At 31.6% G+C, this 25833-nt stretch overlaps 2 protein-coding genes across 2 annotated transcripts in view; both read right to left on the bottom strand.

Annotated features, from left to right (window-relative positions):
• LOC126886486 (perlucin-like) overlaps positions 1 to 25833 on the bottom strand; it is an 81986-nt gene that overhangs the window by 10251 nt on the left and 45902 nt on the right. The gene's annotated exons all lie outside the window — the stretch shown is intronic.
• Positions 15506 to 18236, bottom strand: LOC126886482 (uncharacterized). The gene is made up of 2 exons (XM_050653442.1): positions 17037 to 18236; positions 15506 to 16984 (listed from the first exon to the last, which is right to left on the bottom strand). Exons 1-2 carry the CDS (start codon positions 17740 to 17742, stop codon positions 16617 to 16619), a joined length of 1074 nt encoding a protein of 357 aa, XP_050509399.1. The 5' UTR covers positions 17743 to 18236; the 3' UTR covers positions 15506 to 16616.

Below are 25833 nucleotides of genomic sequence, written 5' to 3'. Positions count from 1 at the left end.
TTGAAAGGTGATACACTTTTGTTTATGCTAGTCTTTAGATCTGCCATATTGTAAGGAATGGAGTATGATTTTGAGTTTATTAAGTCCCCAATGAAGGTCATGACGAGCTCCCTGTGAGATTGGTTCAGCATAGACATGGCCTGATTGAAATCCAAATGAAGTTGGGATAAAGATTGTGAGTTAGTGATTTGAGAATCAGAGTGAGCAGGATTGAATTTTGAAGTCGAAGGCTCATTTATTCTTCTACCTGATGGATTAATAAGTAGTCTTTGGTGGGAGATTTTATCATAACCTGTATTTTCTTGTATTGAAGGTCTTCTTCTTTTTGGTGGAGATTGAGTGACTTGACTAAAAGGTTTTGAATATTGAGCTGAGGCTGCAGACCTCCTCTCCTGTGGTAAGATGCCATTAGAATTATTTTGATCGCTATGTAAGGGGGGGAAATCGTTTATGTTTAAAGATGAAATATTATGGATCCTAGGAACCTGCTGACTTGCCTCATAGAAAGATAGATTAGAAAAGGACATTAGATCCTTAATATCTTTTTGTCTGACTCTCTCTCTACAATTACGACTATTTGATTCATGGTCAGAAGATTTGCAGAAAATGCAATATTTTGTACACGTATTAGATGAAGAATCCTCATGAGAAGTTCCGCATCTAGCACATTTCTTTTTTCCTCTACATTGGTTCGTAGAATGGCCATAAAGTAAGCAATTTCCACATTGAAGAACAGGGCTGATGAATGGTGTGACCCTCATTGGTAGTTGATATATGGAAATTTCTTTAGGAATAGTTTTTCCTGAAAAAGTTATGCTAATAGTTCCCGTGGAGACAAATTCAACCTTTGAATCCACTTGTACTCTCCGGTTCATTCGCTTTACACTTAATATCTTACATAAAGCCAAGTTGGTTTCTGATGCCTCCTTTATTTCTTCCTCTGTGAATCTTTTATTAACTCCCCTTACTATACCCCTACAAGAAATCTGATGAAATGGAATGAACACGTCATACCCTAGGGCTTCCCAATCTTTCCTCACAACGAAATCGTTGGCTGCTTTTCTAGTGGCAAATAATACCCCTATTCTGTTTTTACCTTTTCTACTGATTTTCGTGATGTCTTTAATTTTTAAAACAGAAATAGATTTAGCTATACTTAACACGTGGTAATCTCCAATATTTTTATCCTGACCCTGGACAAATACTTCATAAGGACCTATGTCGGTCTCCGAAAATAGTATTTGTTTTTTTCCTTTAAGACTTTTCTGAATAATTGGAGGTTGAGATTGACATTCATGTTGGTTGATTTTATTAGGAGGGTCAGGTGGTGGAGGAGGATCGGGAGGAACTTCTTCCTCCATCTTATGCGGCAGATTGACGAATTTAAAATCTATGCCAGTCGATGCAAATTAGAAATTAACAGGGAAATATAGATAGTTTTGGCCCTTACCCTTTGGATGAGTCGTCCGTTCACCTCGAACGATAATCACAGATTTGTCTATTTTAAGTTTTCTTCCAAAAAATCAAATGTCAAACACAACAAAATTCACAACAGATATTCACTGCGAAAAGAAGCCGAGGCTGTTCATCCCAGCGGACCTCGACTTCTTATCAACGATAAATAAAAAATTAACAAGAATTAACAACTGTTTTCACACTAAATTAGGTTTGATGAGGTTTTTTTAGCAAAAATTAAAAACTGTCAACTGTGACGTTTTCGTAATAATCTAACCTATATGTTTTCTGCAGCCGATTTTGATGATATACATAGCTATAAACAAATGAAGATCAAAAAACGCTAAATTTTCGCTTTTTTCGTCTATTACTAAAAAGTGAAGCATGTTAAACAAATTTGAGAGTAAGAAACTGATAAATCATATAAAAAAACTTCAATATGGCGTTCGTTAAATATGTCTATCCTTATTTGTTGCTTAGAAAATTGCAAAATAAATCATAAATTTTGAGATTTTATAAATGTTCATAACTTATGTAAAAATTTAGTTAGAACTTTCTTATTACACGGAATGCTGAGGCTTCTGGTGCTTAAATTATATTCTAAATTTAAAAGCAATTGGTCAAATAGTTTAAAAGTTATTTAATTTGTTTATCCCAAATTAATTTTTTTTGCAACACTATAAGTCAGAAAACGATGAGGTTACAGTAATACTTTGGACAGTTTATGAAAGAAGAAGATTTATGCTATTAACTTAATTTAGAAAAAATGACAAAAAATAATTATAAATAGTGTAAAATTATTTTGAAAAAACATGTCGATTTTTTGCTTATAAACAATTAGAATAACTTTTTAACCGTTACCCGTAGAAAAATTATTTTTCCATATTTAGAAAGACTAAATTTTTATACACATTGAGAAAGAAAAACAATTGTCCTACGACAATTAGGGACAAAGTTAGCCCCCTTCATTTTTTAATTCACGGCGGCTTTGTTTATAACAATTTAGAAATAAAATCAGCCGCATTTGAAAGAACATACTTCAAAGTTTTAAGGTACCTACCAAGTATACAAAAGATTTCCTTTCAAGGAAATCGTCCACAAAGCTTAAAAATATGGCCCTTAAAATCGGCCGGCGTTGAAACTTGGGATAGCGATGAGAGGGGGGGAAGGAGCTGTTAACTGTATCTCTGGTTCTCGATTATTTATTTCGTTGTTTCTTTTTTTAAATTGTATGTACTTTTTACGTACATTACGAATATGCGTTATTTAAATAAACTAATTGTTATATACACCATCACATTTGTTTAAACAATTTTTTTTAATTTTTTTAATAATATTTGATAAACTTTTATTGTAAAACGTACATATTAGTTATACAGGGCGTAACAAAAATACAGGTCATAAATTAAATCACATATTCTGGGACCAAAAATAGATCGATTGGTCCTAACTTACCTTAATACAAATGTGCACATAAAAAAAGTTATAGCCCTTTGAAGTTACAAAATGAAAATCGATTTTTTCCAATATATCGAAAACTATTAGAGATTTTTTATTGAAAATGGACATGTATCATTCTTATGACAGGAACATCTTAAAGAAAAATTATAGTGAAATTTTTGCATCCCATAAAAATTTTATGGGGGTTCTGTTCCCTTAAACCCCCCAAACTTTTGTGTACAACCCAATTAAATTATTATTGTGGTACCATTAGTTAAACTCCTGTTTTTAAAACTTTTTTGCCTCTTAGTATTTTTTCGATAAGGCAGTTTTTATCGAGTTGCGGCTTCTTTTTAAATTTGTTTACATAAAAATTTTATGGGGGTTTGTTCCTTTATACCCCCCAAATGTTTGTTTACGTTCCAATTGAACTATTACTGCGGCACCATTAGTTAAACACAATGTTTCTAAAATTTTTTGTCTTTTAGTATTTTTTCGTTAAGGCACCTTTTATCAAGGTGTGGCTTCTTTTTTAATATGGTTCAAAATATGCCTAAAAATGTAAATTATAAATAATAAATTTTCATACGATTACCAAGTCTTCATAATCGTACTTAACCATATTATACAAATATGTGGTGGATTTGACGAATATTTAAAATATCTCAATAAATACTGACTTTTCGAAAAAGTACCTACTAAGAGGCTAAAAAGTTTTAAAAACATTGTGTTTAACTAATATTCTTTTTCTCATGATCATCTTTCAGTGCGTCACAGTTTTTCGATTTCTCTCTAACGCATTAAATTGTATGTGACAGAAAAAAAGGCAGGTCTGTGAATACTTTGGTAATTATTTTAGTTTGGTGATTATTCTAGTTGTCGATAGATGGCGCCATAATCAAAAAAGAATTATTTATTAAATAAAATAATACTATTATCAATATAATCTGTACAATTTATAAGACTATACAAATGAAAGAAAATACCATTTTATAAATGCAATAGACACAATTGATTTGGTTTTATTCCAAATTGAAAATAAAATTTGACAACTGTCAGATTTAACTAAAATGTCACGTTAGAATAAATGTCATAAATGTGTATTATCACGGACTTACCTTTTTTTCTATAATTTGTGACGCACTGAAAAATGTTCATGAAAAGGAGAATAGTACCACATTAATAATTTAATTGGAACGAACATAAAAGTTTGGGGGGTTTAAAGGAACAAAACCCCCATAAAATGTTTATGGGGTGTCAAAATTTTACTATAATTTTTTTGTAAGATGCTCCTGCCATAAAAATACCACATGTCTATTTTCAATAAAAAATCTCTTCTATATATTGGACAAAATCGATTTTCATTTTGTAAATTCAAAGGGCTGTAACTTTTTTTATGTGCATATTTATAGGTACTAAGGTAAGTTAGGTTCAATCGAACTATTTTTGGTCCCAAAATATGCGATTAAATTTATGACCTGTATTTTTGTTACACCCTGTAATTATTATATTACTAATCCTATTCAATCATTCCTAAATCTAAAATTGGCTTATAATATTAAATTGAAAATAAAAAATCTCAAATAAACAAGGATTTATTTCTTGATAAACATGCTACTAGATAAACGAAAAATGAAATGTAACAAAATTAGAGAGTGGATAAAAAGAACAAAATTATTTTCAGAAATTTTCTACAATATTGTATAATTGTATCTTACAACATTGAAAGTTATAATTTTAAGATTGCAAAAAAACAAAATATATTTCATACATTTTGGTATGAGAGCAAGACTATTAAAATAAAATTAAAGGAGGTTTATCTAGGAATACTTGTATTTTTATGAAAAACGTAACAATTATCAGTTACCCATTTATTATAAGATTTTGTAAAGTCAAGTGCATATGATCCACTCCTATAATTGCCAACAAAGTCATCCTAAAAATATCGTAAAAGAATTTCCAAAAATTGTTAACACAATTTACATAGTTAATTAAATAACCACTTTATTAACAAAAAACATAATATCCGTAACGTACGCAAAGAGTACATGCAGATTAAAAAAGAAACTCCAAAATAGATAATAGAGAAAGATTGAGGTTTTGATAATCGAAGTCCATAAACTATTTATATCTCTGTACTAACAAGTACTCGGTCAACCAGTTTTGCAAGAGCAGATAGTTTATTTTAATAAAATATCTGATATAAAGAAGATCTGTTAATTTCCAACCCCAATCAATTACGTTTATCTCTTTTTTGGTGGTTAAAAAAATAAAACCTAGTTTATTTGAGATTTTCTGATTTCCATAGACCAATACTATTTTTAGAAACAATCGAATGGGATAATTTTGTTTTTTCATACTTTAAATTATTACTAAGTTTAATAAAAAAACTATGTATTATTATATTATTCATAAATATGTATGTTTTGTGATTAAAATTACTTCAAATATTATTAAAAAAAATTGAAAAAAAATTGTTTAAACAAATTTGATGGTATATATAACAATTAATTTATTTAAATAATGCATACTCGTACTGTACGCAAAAAGTACATACAAATTAAAAAAGAAACGTCGAAATTCATAGGCGAGAACAAGAGATACAGCTAACAGTTCCTTCCCCCTTCTCATCGATCTCCCAAGTTTCGAGGCCGGCCGATTTTAAGGGTCACATTTTGAAGCTTTGTGGACGATTTGTTTGAAAGTATATATTTTTTATATTTGGTACATTAAAACTCTGAAGTATGTTCTTTCCAATGTGACTGATTTGATTTCGTAATTGTTATAAAGAAAGCTGCTGTGAATTAAAAAATGGGGGGCGGCAACTTCGTCCCTAATTGTCCTAGGACAATTTTTTCTTTTTTTAAATTTGTATAAAAATTCAGTCTTTCTAAATGTGAAAAAATAATTTTTCTATGGGTAATGGTTAAAAAGTTATTCTAATTGTTTATAAGCAAAAAATCGACATGTTTTTGCAAAATAATTTTGCGATACTTAGAATTATTTTTTGTCATTCTTTTTTAATTATGTTATTAGTATAAATCTTCTTCTTTCATAGACTATCCAAAGTATTACTGTAACTTCATCATTTTCTGACTTATAGTGTTAAAAAATAAATTAATTTGGAATAAACAAATTAAATAACTTTTAAACTATTTGACCAAATGTTATGAAATTTAGTACGTAATTTAAGCACCAGAAGTCCCAGTATTCCGTGTAATAAGAAGATTCTAAGTTCATTTTTACATAAGTTATGAATATTTATAAAAGCTCAAAATTTATGAATTGTTTTGCAATTTTCTAAGCAACCAATAAGGATAGACGTCATAGACGGGAGCCATATTGAAGTTTTTTATATGGTTTATGAGCTTCTTACTTCCAAATTTGTTTAAAATGCTTAGCAATTTGGCAATAAACGAAAAAAGCGAAAATTTAGCGTGTTTTGATCTTCAATTGTTTATAACTATGTATATCATCAAAATCGGCTGCAGGAAACATATAGCTGATTATTATAGATGTCCACACTACTCAAAAAATTTGGTTTCGGCCTGGAAAGGGTTGTGTCACCAACAGGCTATTTTTTTCCTTATTTCTCTGAACTACATAGAGATTAGAGAAATGAAACTGGAGTCTGATACCAAACTTTCTTGTTTCAAGCAGCAGTGCAGTAGTGTTTCGGGTAATATTTATATAACGAAGAGTTTTGACATTCGGTGAGGCTATTAAAATTAAGCTAACGACGGAAAATAAAATATGTATGTAAAATGTAACTTTGCAAAAATAATGTGTTTACCCGTTTCTATTAACGTAAAATGAGAAAGATTTTTTTCCGGTTTTAATCGTATTACAACTGATGATCGCAATAAACTTTTGAATAAATAGTTATTTATGATATAAGTGTTAAAAGTACACGTTTAAGGCACGCATGTGAAAGTTTGCAGAATGAGCGAAGCGAGTTCTGCAAATTCACATGAGTGCCTTAAACATGTACTTTTTAACACGCATATCATACAAAATTTTTTCTACAAACGTAATTACAGGACAATATCTACAAAAACTTTTACTTGAACTTGACGGACATTCCATTTTTATATTTTTTTGACATTACATCAAATTGCCTATACGGTCAATACGAACTGCAGTGCCTTAAAATTTTTAAAGTACTATAGTTTATTTTTTAACCAGGAGGAGTAAACTAAAAATACAGATTCACACCCAAGAAAGTCACTAGAATAATAACCAAATACATCTTCTTTTTTGGTTGATCTAGTCGGCCCTCAACGGTAATCCGTAAATATTATATTAAATTAATACGTCGCTAAAGAGTTCCAAAAATAAACGGCTTTTTATATAAAAGCAGACTAACAGTCTAAAAATTAAAGGAATAACACAGAAAACACAAAAATCCCCGATATAACTTAATTAACCTATGAAATGTCACTAGTGTCAAAATTTGATAAATGTCATTAGTGTCAAAATTTTATAACAGTGGAGTAAACTTGCCTGCGGTTGGACCAATTACGAACAAGCAATACAGCGCGGTAAATTTGAATCACTCCTCTTGGTTAAAAAACAAACCATAGTTCCTTGAAGTAGCATTTTTAACGCTCGTATGGAGTGCTAAAAATTGCATTTTTAACACGGTTGTAGAAAAAAATGTATTTTCATGATTATTTGTCAAAGAATGATGTTGGGAATTGTACCAAATTTGATCCAGACATGCATATGTTAAAATCAATGGATGACAAAATATTATATAAAAATATTAAATATAAAACTGATAAAAATTAATTAAGTACCTAGGTCATTTTGTTTCCCTGTTAAAATGTAAAAAAAGTTTGTTTTTTTTACATTCACGTTATACTTATTTATTTCCAGTTAAGTTAGCTGCTGTTTTTATTATAAAAAACCTAAATTATATTCAAATAAGTTAATAAAGTTTCAATTCTTGATTTAGTAGATTTTAGCCAAACATGCAATATATTTCCTAAATAAAATACGGCAACGTTGTCTTGTATTGAATTGAGTGCGTCATTTTGTAATTGTTGTGTTGTGTATGCGTTTTATATCAATTTTATATTTGTGTATTAAGTTTTTATCCCGTACCCAAGTGATTAGTGAAGTGAATGTTTCATATTTTAGTTATTAATAGACATTTTTTCAGTGTATAAATTATTTTTCTTCCCTCAACTGTACCTAGTTGTTTTCAGGTAATGTTAATAATTCCTAAGGTAGAAAGACAATTATTTTACATTATATGTTATGAAAACAATGAATTCATGTCAAAATTTATATAAATAATAATTATTACTGTCATTTGTTGGTTTCATTATTGTTCTTACATACATACTTATCATTTTTTAAATATAATCGCTGCTCATGCTAAATTCTATGCTTGTGCATGTTATTAATTTTTTGTTTTTGCAATAATTATTTTTATTTTTATGGTTTCTGTAATAAAAATATTTTATTGCAAAAACTAAAAATTAATAACGTGCACATTATAGAATTTGGTATGCCTAGCGAAGCTTTCAAAACGGTACAGATATCTTCCAAAACGTTACAGAGATCTTCCAAATCGTTACAGAAATCTTCCAATTTAAAACGCTTAGTTGGCTTCCAAAAATATCGATGGTGTTGGAATACGGGACCAGTTCTGCCTATAGAGTTCCCTTTCTACCCCACCCACTCTTCTATGGTATAGGACGTGGGACGTGTGCAGTAGAGTTCATTAAGAACAAGAAGCAACTGATTAGTGATCTATGATGCAATGCTGCGCTACGAAGTGCGACGGTTAGGAGTTTCTTGAGTGTTCTTTGGTTACAACGTTGCGACGTTGCCATCTTTTACCAAATGTCTTAAAAACATTTTCGAAACAGTTTTTTGTTTTTTTTTTATTACCTCTTGCAAGGGGGGGCATTTGCTCCCCCTTGCCCCCCCCAAATGACGCCCATGTTCTCTATAAAAGTATTTAATTTTTGCAAGAAAAGGTAGGTACCTACCTACATTTTTTACATTTATGGTTCATTTTTCTAAACTTTTAATTCACAGTCAAATTTGATTTTTTTAAGGAACGACAGCTTTAGATTTACCCTTAACTATATAGAGATCCGGTATTTTTTACCGGTTGGCATTCCCAAAATGCGGATTTCGTGGTAACTTAACTATACTTACAAATTCATGTGTCTGTACCTCTCGGACAGTTTGTATAACAGTGCTAGTCAAAGAGTTTAGTGTATATTATCAATATTTGCCTTTATAGCACACATCAAAAATCTTAACCGGTAAAAATTACCGGATGTCTGATTTAAGTAAGTACTTGTGGGTACTATATTTGTAAATGTGAAATATTTATATTATTTTTTTGCGTTTTTAGGGAAAAAGTAAAGAAATGGACTGTGGTAGTCATCCTGGACCTTCACTGAAGGTTAGATTTGAAGATAAAAATTTTGAGGCAACTTTGGCAAAATGGAATTGACATTTAGCTCTGTGAAAATTGTACCCCTTGCAGATTTTTTCTCTTAATGTAAAAATTTTCATAAATACTATTTTATGTTTCCTTTGTCATTCTATGTTACGTTTATTTGTTAAAAAAAGTCTGAATATTGATTCATAGCGTTTATCACCGTTTGTTTCAATAGACCAAAAATGTTACCAAAATTTCAGGTTTAATAGATCATTCTTAAAAAATCTTGTATTATATTATTAAAATCACTCATTTTACCATTTTCTCATATCTAGAGACTTTATAAAAACACATAATGCATAATTTTTTGTTTTTTATTATTAACTTTATATTTTGACTCTATTTTGAATGACCGGTAAAAAATATCATGGATCTGTTGTTACGTGGTAATAATGGGATATCTGTAGTTAAGGGTTTAATTCGATTCAGGGGCCACCACCATCAATTGACATAAATTTCTTCTCTTTAGAGTCATCAGATCTAGTGATGGCGGTTTTTAACAAAACACCGGTTTTCGGTTATACCGGTTTTTTTACTTACGGTTTAACCTGGCGGTTATAACCGGTCAAAAAAACCGGTTATTCTAAAAACCGCTGTTCGGTTTGTTTGTAATCAATAGCCAATGCCCAATAGGTTACATTTACATTAAACTTTATTTTGCGATACTCCATTCGAATGGATATCAGTATAAAAATCAGTCACCAGTGTTGCCAACTCGGTTTCGGTCAGTTTAAAATTTACCATTCGCGCGCGCAGCGGCGAAAAATTTCCATATTTTTTCTCTGAATTCATTATTTTTGAACTTTCCGGGTTTTCACCGGTTATTAGTTTAAACAGGAAAAACCGGTTATAACCGGGACAAAAAAAAACAACCGGAAACACCGATTATTGCGGAGTAAAAAAACCGGTTTTAGGTTATAACCGGTAGGTTTTTCCCATCCCTAATTGACCATTCCAGAGTGACGTCATTGACAGCGCGGCCATATCGTTTTGAGGGGCAGCCGTCATTTGTAATTGGTAAACAAAGGTGTTTAATGCAGAAAACCATTGTTTAATTTAAGTATATCATTAAAATGCCAGCGTTTTGTTCAGTTGTAAAGTGTTCCAATAGAGGTGAAAGAGATAAAGTGAGTTTTTTAGAATACCTGCCGAATTTAAAGGTCGAGGAGATTATTTAACTGCACTGTCAAAAGAACGACGAGAGTTGTGGGTCAAAGCTCTAAAAAGGGGCCCTTTGTCCGAACGTTTCTTGAAGAATGCGAGAATATGTTCCAGACATTTTATAACAGGTGAGGATACAAAATTGTACTAAATTAATTTAAGAAATGTGATCTTTTGGGCGCAAATTTATAGTAATATCTTTTTCCAGGTTCTCCAGCAGATTTATGTGATAAAAACAGTCCTGATTGGATTCCTAGCCAGAACATGGGATACATTGTGACTAAACGTGTAAATGAAAAGGCCATTCAAAGACACTACAGATCAATGAATAGAAAGAAAAACCTAAAATTAGCAGTAAGTTTCCAAAACGTATTTTTTACATAGATGGTCGTTATTATAAAAGTTTCCTTTGCATATCTATTTCTATATCAAATGTCCAGTTGCACCAACAAAGAAACGATTGATTTTTTGATTTGGATTGCCCGTTTATTTTAAGATATAATAATTGTCAAAAATCTGTCAATTTAAAACAGAAAATTTAACGATTCTCCCGAAAAATATTAAATTTTTTACCATCAAAAAATATAATAATAGAACACTTTTCGTTTCTCTCGAAAAAGGTTAAAATATAATATTTTTGAAAGAATTATTAAAATATCTGTTTTTAATTTGACAGTTTTTTACAATTATATTTTAAAATAAACGGACAATCCAAATCAATCATTTATTTGTTGGTGCAAACTGGACATAATTATTTTTGTTTCTATTTATTTTTAGGTAGAAGAAGAGGAAGAAACAACAGAAGAAGATATGGCTAACAACAGTGCACATATTGACCACCCGCTACAAGAAATTGCAGCTAGTATAACTGGCGAAAATAGTGTTAGTGTTGCTGTACAAACAGATCTAACTATAGAACATTTGTGTAATCTTTTTTCAGACTTGAGCTTTTGTAACAGTCAAATTGTCACATTAAAAAAAACTTCACAGTTGTGAGTTAACGGAAGAATCATTTAAAAACAATGACAAAATCACTATATTTTACAGGTCTTACATACAATGTATTATCAGCATTGTACGAAGATATTGGTCCATTATTAACTTAAAAAAAAACTCTATCTCCATTTCAACAACTACTCCTCACCTTTATGAAGTTAAGATTAAATTTACCTTTTAAATACATGTCATATACATTCTGCATATCCCCAACAACTACATCAGAAACATTTTTAAGTACTTTAAAAATTTTATATTTGAGACTTAAACATTTTGTTTGTTGGCCATCTAGAGAGCAGTTGCGTAAAAATGTTCCGGCTTGTTTTAAAGAAGCATTTGGTAATCAAGTAACAGTAATAATTGATTGTTTTGAAGTTTTTACTGAAACTCCGTCTACTGTTGTCAATGCGTCTCAGTGCTGGTCAAATTACAAATCATGATCAAATTACATCATGAAACAGTCAAATTTTTAATTGGTATTACTCCTCAAGGCACGATATCTTATGTATCACAAGCTTGGGGAGACAGAACAAGTGATAAATATTTAACTGAAAACTCAGATTTTTTTAAATTACTTTTACCAGGGGATGTTGTTTTGGCAGATAGGGGATTTTTAGTGGAAGATTCAATTAAAATTCTAGGTGCAAAGTTAATCATACCAGCTTTTACTAAAGGCAAAAGCCAGCTACATCCTAAAGATCTTGAAGGTACTCGAAATATTGCGACAGTAAGAATTCATGTTGAAAGAATTATTGGATTACTTAAAAAAAATTTAAAGTGTTTCATCAAACTATTCCTATAAGTATGTTAGCAAGACAAACAGTTTTAGATGAAATGGTAATGGTATGTAGTGCTGTAATTAATTTGTGTGATTCTCAAATACCAAAAGATTAGTATAGGCTAGTAGTCGGCAAAATGCAGCTCTAGAGACACATGTGGCTCTTTGGCTCCTTAAATGCGGCTCTGGCACAAATATCCACAAAAAGCACAATAATTTTGTTTTCTTAAAAAAATTTGTAAGAAAAAATTACTTACATCTTATTTTAATAAATTAGAATTTGCAAACTTTAGCATTCGTCAAAAATCCTCTTAATAATTGAGTTAATTTTCTCCTTTTGAAATTAACGTTGGTAGCTTTGAAATACAATTGCTGGATTAAAAAACAAGGAGGCTGTGCTCCGAATTCCAACATATTTGTGTTCAATTGGAAACATTGGAGAAAAAAAATGATCTTAGCTCACAACACAAGTGGCCTGCATTGAATGACCTGGAGAAGGAAGACATGATCATTTTCAATGCTTGGAGTAGTATTCCTGGCTCTTTTCAGGAATACTCTACTACTAATAGGTAGTATGGCCAATCAGGTTTTTATATTACAAAAACGAGCAATCGAACTCTACTCAACTTGAAACACAGGGATTCATGTAGAGAAAATTTAAAATAAACTCATTATACTAACAATGACTGGAACACACATATTGGAATGATTACTTTTAATTTTTAAAAATAGGCATAAATTCATGAAACATGTAATAAACCATAATTCTAATACATGAAACAATCTTATAAACTATAATGTGCCAATACATAGACCAACAACATCTGAGAAAACTACAGAATATATATGTTTGTATTAATTTTTTTAATAAACTGCCTCATAGCATTAAAATAGAAACTGATATAAATAAGTTTAGAAAGTCTGTTCAATAGTTACTTATAAACTTAGAACCATACAAAGTGGAACAATACTTTCGAGCTGACTTGCAATGAAACTGAGGGCTCTTATCTTAACCTAAATGCCACTGTTCTGTTTATGTAAATTGTATTGTTTATACAGGGTGTCCCAAAAATACAGGTCATAAATTAAATCACATATTCTGCGATTAAAAATAGTTCGATTGAACCCAACTTACCTTAGTACAAATGTGCACATAAAAAATTTATATCCCTTTGAAGTTACAAAATTAAAATCGATTTTTCCAATATATCGGGAACTATTATAGATTTTGTATTGAAAACGAACATGTGGCATTCTTATGTGGTACCATTAGTTCAACACCATGTTTTAAAAGATTTTTGCCTTTTAATACTTTTTCGATAAGCCAGTGTTTATAGAGATATTTTAATAATTTGTCGAATCCACCACATATTTGTATATGGTACTATAAGGTAAGTTAGGTTCAATCGAACTATTTTTGGTCCCAGAATGTGATTTAATTTATGGCCTGCATTTTTGTTCCACTCTGTATATTTTAATCTGTACCTAATGTTAATATATTATTTTTAATATGTGATTATAATAATGTGACGTTATTTGCTCAATTATGTTAAAAGTTTATGCAAATAAAAATCTACTCTACTATGTTAAGTATAGGATGTTTCAGCAAACTTTATAAATTGTATTTGACACTATTCTCTATACTGACATCTTTATTTTTGTAAACTTGTGAATCCTGAGAATAAAGCTTTTTTTCTATTCTATTATTACGATCAGCTGAAAAAGCTCGCAATTGGTTTTTTTCCAAGTTAATGAAATTATTATTTCATTATTGTGAATACTTTCTTTCTCATACACTGACTGTAATACTGCACATAGATGCCATTCCTCACCGGCACCTTTAGAATCTGTGCACTGTAAAAACCTGGCTTACTCAAACTTTCTCAGGAGATGCAAGCACATTGTTTGCATTAAAAAATATTTATTAAGTATGAAATTTAGTTTTATTTAGTGTAATAAAATTACTAAACAAGCAGATTTGGCTTCCATGTTTTTTAATTGTTGTAATGTTCATATTGAAAATATTGAAGCTTCGAATAGATTACCTACTGCAAAGTATGTTATATTTATTAAATATATGTGAGGAATCAATATCCTGATTTTATATAGAATACCTGCTAGGGGATCTATTCTCTTCCTTAGATATTCAATATGATTTTTCTGTTAGAGTTTCTTAAATGTATAAACTTATTACAATGATGTTTATTATACTGAGACATTTCTCTTGTACTGAACAGATTAGTTATTCCAATGATCAGAATATGGGAAAAATTTCAATTGTCAAAAAGTGGCTTGTCAATATATTTAAACACAGTTTTATCTGCGTAAATAAAATTATTTGTAACTGAAAGAAAAAATAATAAATTCTTTAAGAAATTTTAATCACAGTTTTACAATGTAGAATAACAGTTTGTAAAATTAAAGTTTACGTATCGTATACTTATCTAATTACAAATTGTTTGCACAAAATAAAAACCTATTTAGATGATAAATAAACTTATTCTCGGACTTTGTTTTTTTTATAATACATACATATATATATATATATATATATATATATATATATATATATATATATATATATATATATATATAAACAAAAGATGTAAATCTTTGAAACACACTCAGTGATCAAAAGATCTAAGTTATTGGTTTACCGACCAAACGTAACTAAATCAAACAAATGAAATAGAGAATGTGGAAAAATCCCCTTACGAACAATTCACACATCCACCATTTCAGGTTGGGAAAAATTTCTTGAATAGAATCAAAGATCCAAACACCTGTTCTTAGAAATGTGTTTCGCCCTCTTCAACCTCTCTGGGCTTATCAATAAAGATGAGAGGTTGAATATCTTTAGACACATTCCATCAAAAAACAACATTCGAGACCCAGACATATATTTTACTTATAGTAATTATGGAATTAAAACGTGAGGCTGTCGTGGTGAGATTATGCGGCGTAGATATACGCTCCTGCTACGTCTGGGTCTCGAATGTTGTTTTTTGATGGAATGTGTCTAAAGATATTCAACCTCTCATCTTTATTGATAAGCCCAGAGAGGTTGAAGAGGGCGAAACACATTTCTAAGAATAGGTGTTTGGATCTTTGATTCTATTCAAGAAATTTTTCCCAACCTGAAATGGTGGATGTGTGAATTGTTCGTAAGGGGATTTTTCCACATTCTCTATTTCATTTGTTTGATATATATATATATATATATATATACACATATACCGTAAAGAAGACACCTCGACACCTTCCAGGATAAGAGGAACATCGATTATGCATGTACGGAAAGACATTTAGGTGTTTACGAATTAAGCAAACAGTTTATAAAATAAAAATATATAAAGAAGGAAGTGTTAAGCCACCTTTATATGGTCAATATTATTAAGGCAATATTTTTCCATGATATTATTGTTTCAATATAGTCCTTACACGTTCAATATATTGACCAATATCGATATTGCTTCAATAATATTGACCGTGTAAATGTGGCTTTATATAATATGTATATACATACATATGCAGTAAAGAAGACACCTTCCAGTATAAGAACATCAATTATGCATGTATCGAAAGACATGTAGGTGTTTAAGAATTAAGCAAACAGTTTATAAAATATATAAAGAAGGAAGTGTTAAAATTCCTTGATCTTTTTAATTCCTTTAGGGACCATTTAACGATGCTGTCTAAAAATATACCAAGAAATTGTACAGAACCAAGGTACTGATCTAGCTGTTATTAAAAGCAAGGGCTGAAGAGCTCCTTTATAGGATAATGCTACTGTCTTATCAACGTGAAAAGAGAGTAAATTAGAGTCAGACCAGGTTTTTTTGTAAGTAGTTCAGAAGTTAAGTTGCATGAAGAGTTGCAATATTTGGGTTGCTTCAAGTGATACTGGTATTATCAGCAAAAAGAAAAATTTTTTCATTGGTGATGTCATTTATAAAGATAAGGAAAAGCAGAGGACCCAATACTGAACCTTGTGGTACCCCACATACAATGTTTTTGAGACTAGTCAGTATCAGAATTGGCAGTTGAACACAATGCAAAATCACAATTTGGACAAAACCAGTGTTCTACTGGAACGTGAGTCAAGTTCACACATTCAAAGTGATACCACTGAATAGTACAATTATCATTGTCACATCGTAACATAGCTCGTCCATCATCAGGCTTTTCGCAAATACACGCAAGTGCCACTCTTGCAGATCCCCCTTGTTCTGTAAAAAATCTTGCAAGTAACTCAGGTTTGATAATTAAGTTATGAAAATTTAAAGCTTTTTGTACATTTTCTAAACAAAATGAATTGTTTTAAAAGATTCTTTCAATGAAAATATTGTCTTTTGACCACACAATGAAGTCGAAATATTTACTTTTTGTTACAAACATTTGTAACTGGCACTGGTAATAATATGCATGTTTTTTGTCTAAGGTAATATTTTGATTGTTCAAGATAAGACATGTATTTTTTAGCACTGCAAATTGTTCAAAAGTTAAGTCTGATTTTAATAAATAAGGACATTTCACTTCTACACAACCTTGTCCACAACAGTCACAAAGCACTAATGCATCAGGTGAAGCACCAAACTCGGGATCACTTTTGGAAATAAAAAATCCTGTTGATCTAATACTTAGATTCTGATGCAGCTGCTTCATGGCACTTTCATAATCTTCAAGCGCTATTTTTTCATGCTTCAAGCCATAGGAAGTTTGCCTCGAATAAAATATGACTTATTTTTTCATGCTTCAAGCCATAGGAAGTTTGCCTCGAATAAAATATGACTTTTTGAGGATAACAAACTCCCTTTATGACCGTAAGTGAAGGGTTTTCTATAGAAGTTCTGTAAACTGATTTGAATTTTGAAGCGGTGATTCGTCCAGCTCTAAATTTAAACCATACATTATTTTGAGATTGATCTCTGGTATACACTTCAACATTTTCAATTTGTTTTCCTGTAATGTTCATAACCTTGTTCTTGGAAATGCTTAAAATCTCTTCGTATCTTTTGTTTCTCATATCTTCATCATACCACGATTCATAAGTCTCGGGCAAATCATTAGGATTTTTAGCGCAGTCTCTTTGTTCCATTTCTGAAGCAAAAGGTTCCATTAGACGGCAAATTGCTGGAGAACCTCCACCTTTTATCAATTTTCTTAATAAAGTTTCAGTTTGCCTTTTGGTCATGGAAAAATGCTCTTGCTTTGAAGGTCTTGCTGATGTCGAAGGTCCTGCCACTGCCAAAGAACCTGCTTTTTGTTTCTGAGTCCACACCATGTTACTCACTGTCACCATAGACACATTTCTCACTGGTGGAATAGGCCAAGAAGCCAGACGTTCTGTACATGCAATTTTTGATTCATCCTTCGTGTTTGGTCTAAGATGAAGGTAAAACAAAATTGTTGCTACGTGACTGCATGTTTCACCCAACCCAGCCATACAAGAACAATGGGCACTTGAAATAGCATTTTCTAACAAAATAATCCACGTGTCCAGGGGCTTTTCCCTAAAGCTCTGCGAATGTCTGACCTAAAACAAAAAAAAAATATATTTAAAATGAATAGAAACTTAAAAATTTATTGAGAAGTGCCTTTTAATCAGATTTATAACATTTCTTACCTTGCCAATGACAACATAGGTCTCATCCTTTACTTTCTTTGCCAAAATGCTTAGAACGGCGCCAGATTCAGCAAATTTATAAGCCTGTAGACTCGTCATAGCTTTCAGCTGCTCTGGGGTATAAAAAATATGTGTATTTATTAGGTAACATACCAAATCCACATTTGTTACGTTTGGCAACTCTAATAAGCTTAGGGTAGTACAATCACTTGGCCGAAGTTTATATGGGCCAATATTGTTTATAATACCGATATTACCGATCTTCTGATCATAACGGGTTTTTACATCCCCTGTGAGGGTATCATAATATCCAATATTTGACATTTTTGTAGTTAAAACCACAGATTTTTAATAATAAAATGAAAAAAAGCAAAGAGAACACTGAAAACACGTAAACGACAATGAAAACTTCAAAGCTTGTTGGCCCTCCAAATGCAAATGGCGGGCTGTCAAAGTCACGTGACCTGGAATGGTCTATCAGAACTGCTTGTGGTGTACCCTGAAGCGAACTAAATGTGGCTGTCTACAAAGAAAAATAATAAACAATTATTTGCTGGCAGGCAGTTCTGATAACTCTAAAAAGAAAAAAGAAATAATAATGTCAACTGATGGTCGTGGCCCCTGATTCGAATTAAATTTAAAGCTGCCTTTCCTTATTTTATTTTACACATATTTGAGTACCTACTAAGGATGCATAATTCTTTTGGATTTTTATCTACATAAGCGGACAGGTGATGAATTCAAATTGTAGATTCACCCATGTTTGCCATTTATGTCTGTTTCAGTGGCGGCCCGTGAGTAAAAATATCGGTGGGGCACTTTTATTTTGAGCTGCAAATACAAATTTATTAACAATTAAGTTAGTAAAAAAGAGTTTTACCATTTTATGATCAAAAGAGTCAACATGAGAAGAGTCAACAAAAGACTAGAAATATTGGAAACCATCAAGACACGAAAGCTACAATAACTGGGCATGTTATGCCTAATGAGAGATACAAGATACTTCAATTAATTACACAGGGGAAAATACAGGGCAAGAGAAGTGTAGGAAGAAGAAAAATCTCATGGTTGCGTAACTTGAGAGAATGGTACGAATGCACATCAACCGAACTATTCAGAGCAGCAGCATCTAAGATCAGAATAGCCATGATGATTGCCAACCTCCTTCGGGGAGATGGCACGTAAAGAAAAAGAAGATGCTCAAAAGCTGCCTTGGAGACAATTAAATTAAACTGGTTGGCATAACAATGGATAAAATTAGCATACGGAAAAGAATTTGAATTCCACTAATTTTTCCTGACATGACTGCGACGCCATCATAACTTTGGCCAATTGACTAATTAGGAGTGTTGTTTAAGTTTAAATTATTAAGTTGCTCCCAAATACACTTACTAATTCCCTCTGCATTATGCGAATCAGGTATATAAAATATCCCCAAAATCGTTCAAAGATTTGGTTGCCAAGGGTATATCTCAAAATTAAAATAAAATCCTTTGATCTTAAACAGAAGCGTCAGTGGTCTCATCAGCCTCAATTGGCACATAAGGAGCCATTTCTACCTCTTTGCTCATTAATCCACGAGCTATAAATAACATTGAATCCAGCAGTTCGTTTTAAATAATTTTTGAAGTTTCCAAAAAGGTTATATTATTTTTGGTTAAATGTTTTTGCAACATAGTGTTAACTTCTCCCATTAAGTTGTTAAGTCCACTAAATACTCCAGGATTCGTAGATGTCAAACTTTCATCGTGACCTCTTAGAGCTAATTCAAATGCTCCGCAAAATTTAATGCAGTCGATTATTCTCTTTACTACGTAGGTATCTGTTTTTGGCCACTATCTCGTTATGTTCCTTTATTGATCTTCTAAAAGCCGAGTCTAACTGTGATTGAATATTTATTGACCAAATAATTGGCATTCAACACAATAGTGGAATATGTTTGGAGCTAAAGCTGTTTTTTAATTTTCCCTGAGATATGCTTTGTCATTTACACCCCGGATAGTCCAAGCTTCGTCCACTTGTGGTGAAAACAATAAACACTTAAAACAATAGAAGTGAGAAGCGATATAACCAATCTGCTAACAAATAATGTTTCTCATTGCATTTTCGATTAAAAGTTCTATTACCACTTTGTCCCGCCTGAATTATGTCCAACTTTGGTCTAGAATCTAGAAGGTCCTAATTGTTTTGTATTTAAAACATTTTCGAAGTCCAAAGTATTTTTGCCTTAATAAAGTGTACCTACACTATTAATATTTGTTGCCATATTATATCGAATTATCGGATATTAACAATAATGAGTTCAGAATTAAGAATTGTACACTTAGTTAACAGACCGAAAACTAAGCTCGGGCTGTGTCCGGGGTGAAGTATACTCGATGACTGGATGCGATACCGATTGCTAAGGCAAATACCGTAACGTTGCCAGTTACTACCTGAATCTGAGAATATTTCTTTTTTCGCACACGGCAAGTCATCATCTACCGCCCGATATTTTTCTAACTTGACAACAGTGACCGCGGTCGCTCGAAAAAGAGCCCATCATCGGGTGCGGGCATTGATTAAAAACTACACTGTGTAGTAGTTTTTAATCAATGGTGCGGGTGAACACTGTTCAATTATGTATTTGTATACTTTTTGCAGCATCTCGTCGCATCGACTGAATATTTATTAGCTTTTTAAATAAAGAAAGATTCATTCAAAATAAACTGTATGATATATCTACTACATTAAGTGAGCTAGCGGGAAGGCAGTGCCTCTAGCACAAAAGCTCAGACAGTAGATTCTTCAAACGATTCTGCATTCCGACCCAAAAGAGAATTTTCTCTTTTGTTGATTTTTTAAATTAAAAATAAATTATTCATGTGGGGAAAATAAATATGCCATTTTAATTGCCTATTTGTCTAATTTGTAAAATTATTATTAGAATTTTCAAAAATCTTCTAAAATCTTAATTTTTTAAAACCGGACTCGATTTTTAAATGTTAAATTAAATGTTTTGTTAAAAGAAAATTAATTTTCTTAATAAAAATTACATTTTTTTTCATTTTCATATGTTTCACTTTGCTAAGGTTTTAATATTCATATAGTCGGAGAGATAGAAGCGGATTTTGTGCGTGATAAGTAATATAGAAAAACTATACGGGGATATGTTGAATTAGTTGTGTACATGACTTTCACCAACGGCCGGAAATCAGAGTGGGGGCCGAGGGTAGTTATAAGGGGTCAAAGTCGCGGTGTTTATTATTTTTTTTGTGACGCTCATGATTGAGATAGGGCACCAAAATTTGGGAATAAGTAGGTCATGACGTAACTAAGTAAAATTTCCAGGGGTGGCACGCTGCGTGGTCGACAAAGGGGTGGGGCAGAGGTGAATGTAAAAAATGTTATGGGTTTTTTGCGACGTTCGTGATTGAGATAGTGGACCAAAAGTTGGGAATAAGTAGACCATGACATTACTAAGTAAAATCCCCAGAGCCGGAAACCAGAGTGGGGGACGAGGGTAGTTATAAGGGGTCAAAGTCGCCGTTTTTATTATTTTTTTTGTGACGCTCATGATCGAGATAGTGAACCAAAATTTGGGAATAAGTAGGTCATGACGTAACTAAGTAAAATCTCCAGGGGTGACACGCTGCGTGGCCGACAAAGTGAATACAAACAATATAAGGGGTTTTTGCGACGTTCGTGATTGAGAGAGTGCACCAAAATTTGGAAATAAGTAGACCATGACATAAACAAGTAAAATCCTCAGAGCCGGAAACCCGAGGTGTGGGACGAGGGTAGTTATAAGGGGTCAAAATCGCGGTTTTTATTATTTTTTTTGTGACGCTACTGATCGAGACAGGACACCAAAATTTGGGAATAGGTAGGTCATGAGGTAACTAAGTATAATATCCAGGGGTGGAACGCTGCGTGGCCGATAAAGGAGTGGGGATAGGTGTGAATATAAAAAATATAAGGTGTTTTTTGTGACGTTCTAGATTGAGATAGTGCACCAAAATTTGGGAATAAGTAGATCATGACTTGGCTAAGTAAAATCCCCAGAGCCGGAAACCAGAGTTGGGGATGAGTGTAGTTTTAAGTGGTGAAAGTCACAGTGTATAATATTTATTTTGTGACCTGGCACAACATTTGTCCCCCACGCAGCGTTCCGCCCCTGGAGATTTTACTTAGTAATGTCATGATCTACTTATTCCCAAATTTTGGTGCACTATCTCGATCATGAGCGTCACAAAAAAAATAATAAAAAACGGGATTGGCCCCTTATAACCTTTCTCCCCCACTCTGGTTTCCGGCTCTGGGGATTTTACCTACTTATGTCATGGTCTACTTACACCCAAATTTTGGTGCACTATCTGAATCACGAACGTCGCAAAAAGCCCCTTATATTTTTTATATTCACTCTAACCCCCACCCCTTTGTCGACCACGCAGCGTTGCGCCCCTAGAGATTTTACTTAGGTACGTCATGACCTACTTATTCCCAAATTTTGGTGTACTATCTCGATCATGAGCGTCATAAAAAAAATAAAAACCGCGACTTTGACCCCTTAAAACTACCCTCGGCCCCCACTCTGGTTTCCGGCCGTTGGTGAAAGTCATGTACACAACTAATTCAACATATCCACGTATAGTTTTTCCATATTACTTATCACGCACAAAATCCGCTCCCAGCTCTTAGACTAATAGTGTCAATGACCATTGCAGCCGAGACATATAAATTAAAATAAAAAAAAATATGCAGAGTCAAGTTTGATTTTTTAATGAAAAATTACGTAATCGTGTGCCGAAATAAAAAATATGGCATTTTAATTGCCTATTTGTCGTATTTACAAAATTCTTATTAGGGCTTTCAAAAACCGTATACAGAGTGAAATATGTTCTACGAAAAAAACAATCTAATTTTTTATAACCGGACCTGACTTTTTCTAGTTCAATAAAGAATAAATATGATATATAAATAATATCTGTAATAATGTACAGGGTGAGGCAAATAAAGATCCTATTAGAAATATCTCGAGAACTAAAGGCAGCAGAATCTTGAAAATTGGAATGACAGGGTTTTGAAGGATGATCTATTTAGTGAAAATATTTTCATTTATTTACTACTTTCGCCTATACCGGAACTTGCTTATAACTTCGTTTTTTTATGGAGCCCTGTATATTTTTATATTTTTGGATTCTCCTCGATGTCTTCTTTCTTAAAATATAAGGTTTTGTAATGTTATACAGGGCAGTTTAAAATATAATTAGGTTTTTTATTAATTTCGTAGCAATTTTCACACCCTGTAAGATTGTAGTACATTGACATCAAAAACTCTCTGTATGTTTGAGAATTGTTAGTATTACTAAATTTTTAATTTTAGTATACAGGTTTGGTCGGAACTCTGAGTTAGTATTTTCTGAGTTTTCTAAAATGGAACACCCTGTATTTTAATATTGTAATGAAATTATATTTTATGGCCCTTTTTTATTATTTAAGCATTCTCTATACCTAACTGTTTTAATTTGTGAGTTATTGGTGATTCAAGCCAAACATTAATTGCACCAAAAAATACGTGAAATTTTATTAGGGTGGCCGTGAAAATATTCAATCATAAATATTTTTTTCTCAAATAAATACATATTAATCTAGACTGATCCTTAAAATTACAGTAAAACCTCCATTAACCGAAATAATTGGGGGGCAGGCCGTTTCGGATAACAAAAATTTCGGTTAAAAATAACATTGCTTTTTATATTCTTCTTGTATCAAATCATATAGTATTATTGTCAAAGTTGGTATTAAAAACTACTATGAGGTGATTTCGTAATGTGTTGTATATTTCATTGCGTTCTTTATTTGTTTGAAAACCATGTTTGTGATGTTGACAAATTAACATCGAATTGTTTCCGTCTTGTGATAAAAATTTACTTTTTATTGACGAAATTATTGAAACTATCAGCCGTTTCGGTTAAAAAGGTTTCGGTTAACGGAGGTTTTACTCTACCGATAATGGTTGAGTTATCAAAATACCTACGTAGTTAAGATTGTTGGGGCGATTAAAAATGAAGCGCAAATTAAATCAGTTAGGTATAGGGAATGCTTAAGAAATAAAAAAATACCATAAAATATAATTTCATTACAATACTAACATACAGGGTGTTCCATTTAAGAAAATTCAGAAAATACTCATTCCGAGTTTCGACCAACCCTTTATACTAAAATTCAACATTTAGCTACACTAATAATTTTTAACAGGAGTAGACTATATTAAAAATCTTTTGAACATAAATAGAGTTTTTTATGTCAAACTACTACAATTCTATAGGGTGTGAAATTTGCTACGAAATTAATAAAAAACGTAATTATCTTTTATATAACACTACAAACCTATATAACATTACAAAATCTCATATTTTAAGAAAGAAGACATTGAGGAGAATCCAAAAATGTAAAAATATACGGGATGTCCCATTTATAAAAACGAAGTTATATGCAACTTCCGGTATAACCGAAAGTAGCAAATAAATGAAAATATTTTCATTAAATAGATCACTCTTCAAAACCCCGTCATTCCAATTTTCATGATTCTGCTGCCATTAGTTCTCGAGATATTTCTAATAGGCCCTTTATCTGCCTCACTCTATAATATTTATATATTACATACTTTACCTATTGTGGCAAGAACTCACTTGCCATAAGAGCTCATTTAAAATTATCGGTCACAGTGGCCCTGTAACGTCATCTATGACTATTACGACACCTGTTATGTTTTTCGACACATAAATGTCTAATAATTTTGTAATTTTCTAAACATAGTTGGAAACCGTAAATAAATTATTCCTGTGCTAAGTATTGGAATATTCTCCTTCTACACTAGAACATGATTATGGGAAATATTTTGTTTACGAAAAACTCATTGTTTTGGATAAAGTAAACATACTAGATATTTAATTAGAATAAGAGTATTGAACAACTCCTTCCTAAATAATTAGAAGATTTGAGCTTCTGGGCTGTTCATATAAAACATACCATGTCTTTGTAAACTAGTCATTTTAGATTTACTTAAGAAGCCGCTATCCGCGTTCCAGAGTATTGGAAAGGTTGAATAAAACAACATAATCGACCAGTAAGGATCTGTTTTTAGGTGGACGTGAGAGGTGGCATTCAGATTTTTTCGGATAAAGTTAGGTGATAACTTCGTTAATAATAATTGATTTATGCTCCTTCTCAAATATGCCCGAAACATTAATAAAAAAAATAAAATATTTAAAAATTTAAAAAAATTTCGTTTTTTTTTCTACTTTTTTTGCTTATAACTTAAAAACCATTCACTTTAGAACAAAGTCCTGTAGAAATAAAACAAAGATAATTAAATTTTCTATCAGATGCGATTGGTTAAAAATATCTTAATTTATCACCCTTGCTTCAAAATAGCAATAAATATAAAATAAGGGGGCGAAACAAGCCTGTCTTTATTCAATGATTTTCCATCACTTAGGTTACACTTGGAACCTTCCTAATTCGCTTAGAAAATTTTTGTAATGTGCTAAAACCGTACACCAAATTTCATTAAAATTGACTTACTAGATTTTGCATAATAATTTTGCAATCTAAACTTTTTTTAAAAAATTAAATTTATTTAAAATCTTGCACAACAAAAACTAGAACATACAAATATTTGTCAATTTTTTTACATATAAAGAAATACTCCACCTATCTACTGCACTTTACATAATTGAAATCGGATTATTTAAGCAGCCTCAGCAATGTTTTAAATGTATAAACAATTTTTTGGCTTATAAACAAATTAGTGCTGTGGCCAGGAGGGGGTGCTACGGGCTCCTTTATTTAGATGGACTTACCCAAGTTTTTTTTATGTATTTTGACCCGTAGGACACGAATTTTTTGGGTAACAGTTGATCCGGA

Source organism: Diabrotica virgifera, chromosome 6 (assembly GCF_917563875.1).
Source record: "Diabrotica virgifera virgifera chromosome 6, PGI_DIABVI_V3a".
Classification (NCBI taxonomy): domain Eukaryota; kingdom Metazoa; phylum Arthropoda; class Insecta; order Coleoptera; family Chrysomelidae; genus Diabrotica; species Diabrotica virgifera.
The sequence above is the reverse complement of the archived record's forward strand: the minus strand, read 5'-3'. Positions and strand labels throughout refer to the sequence as shown.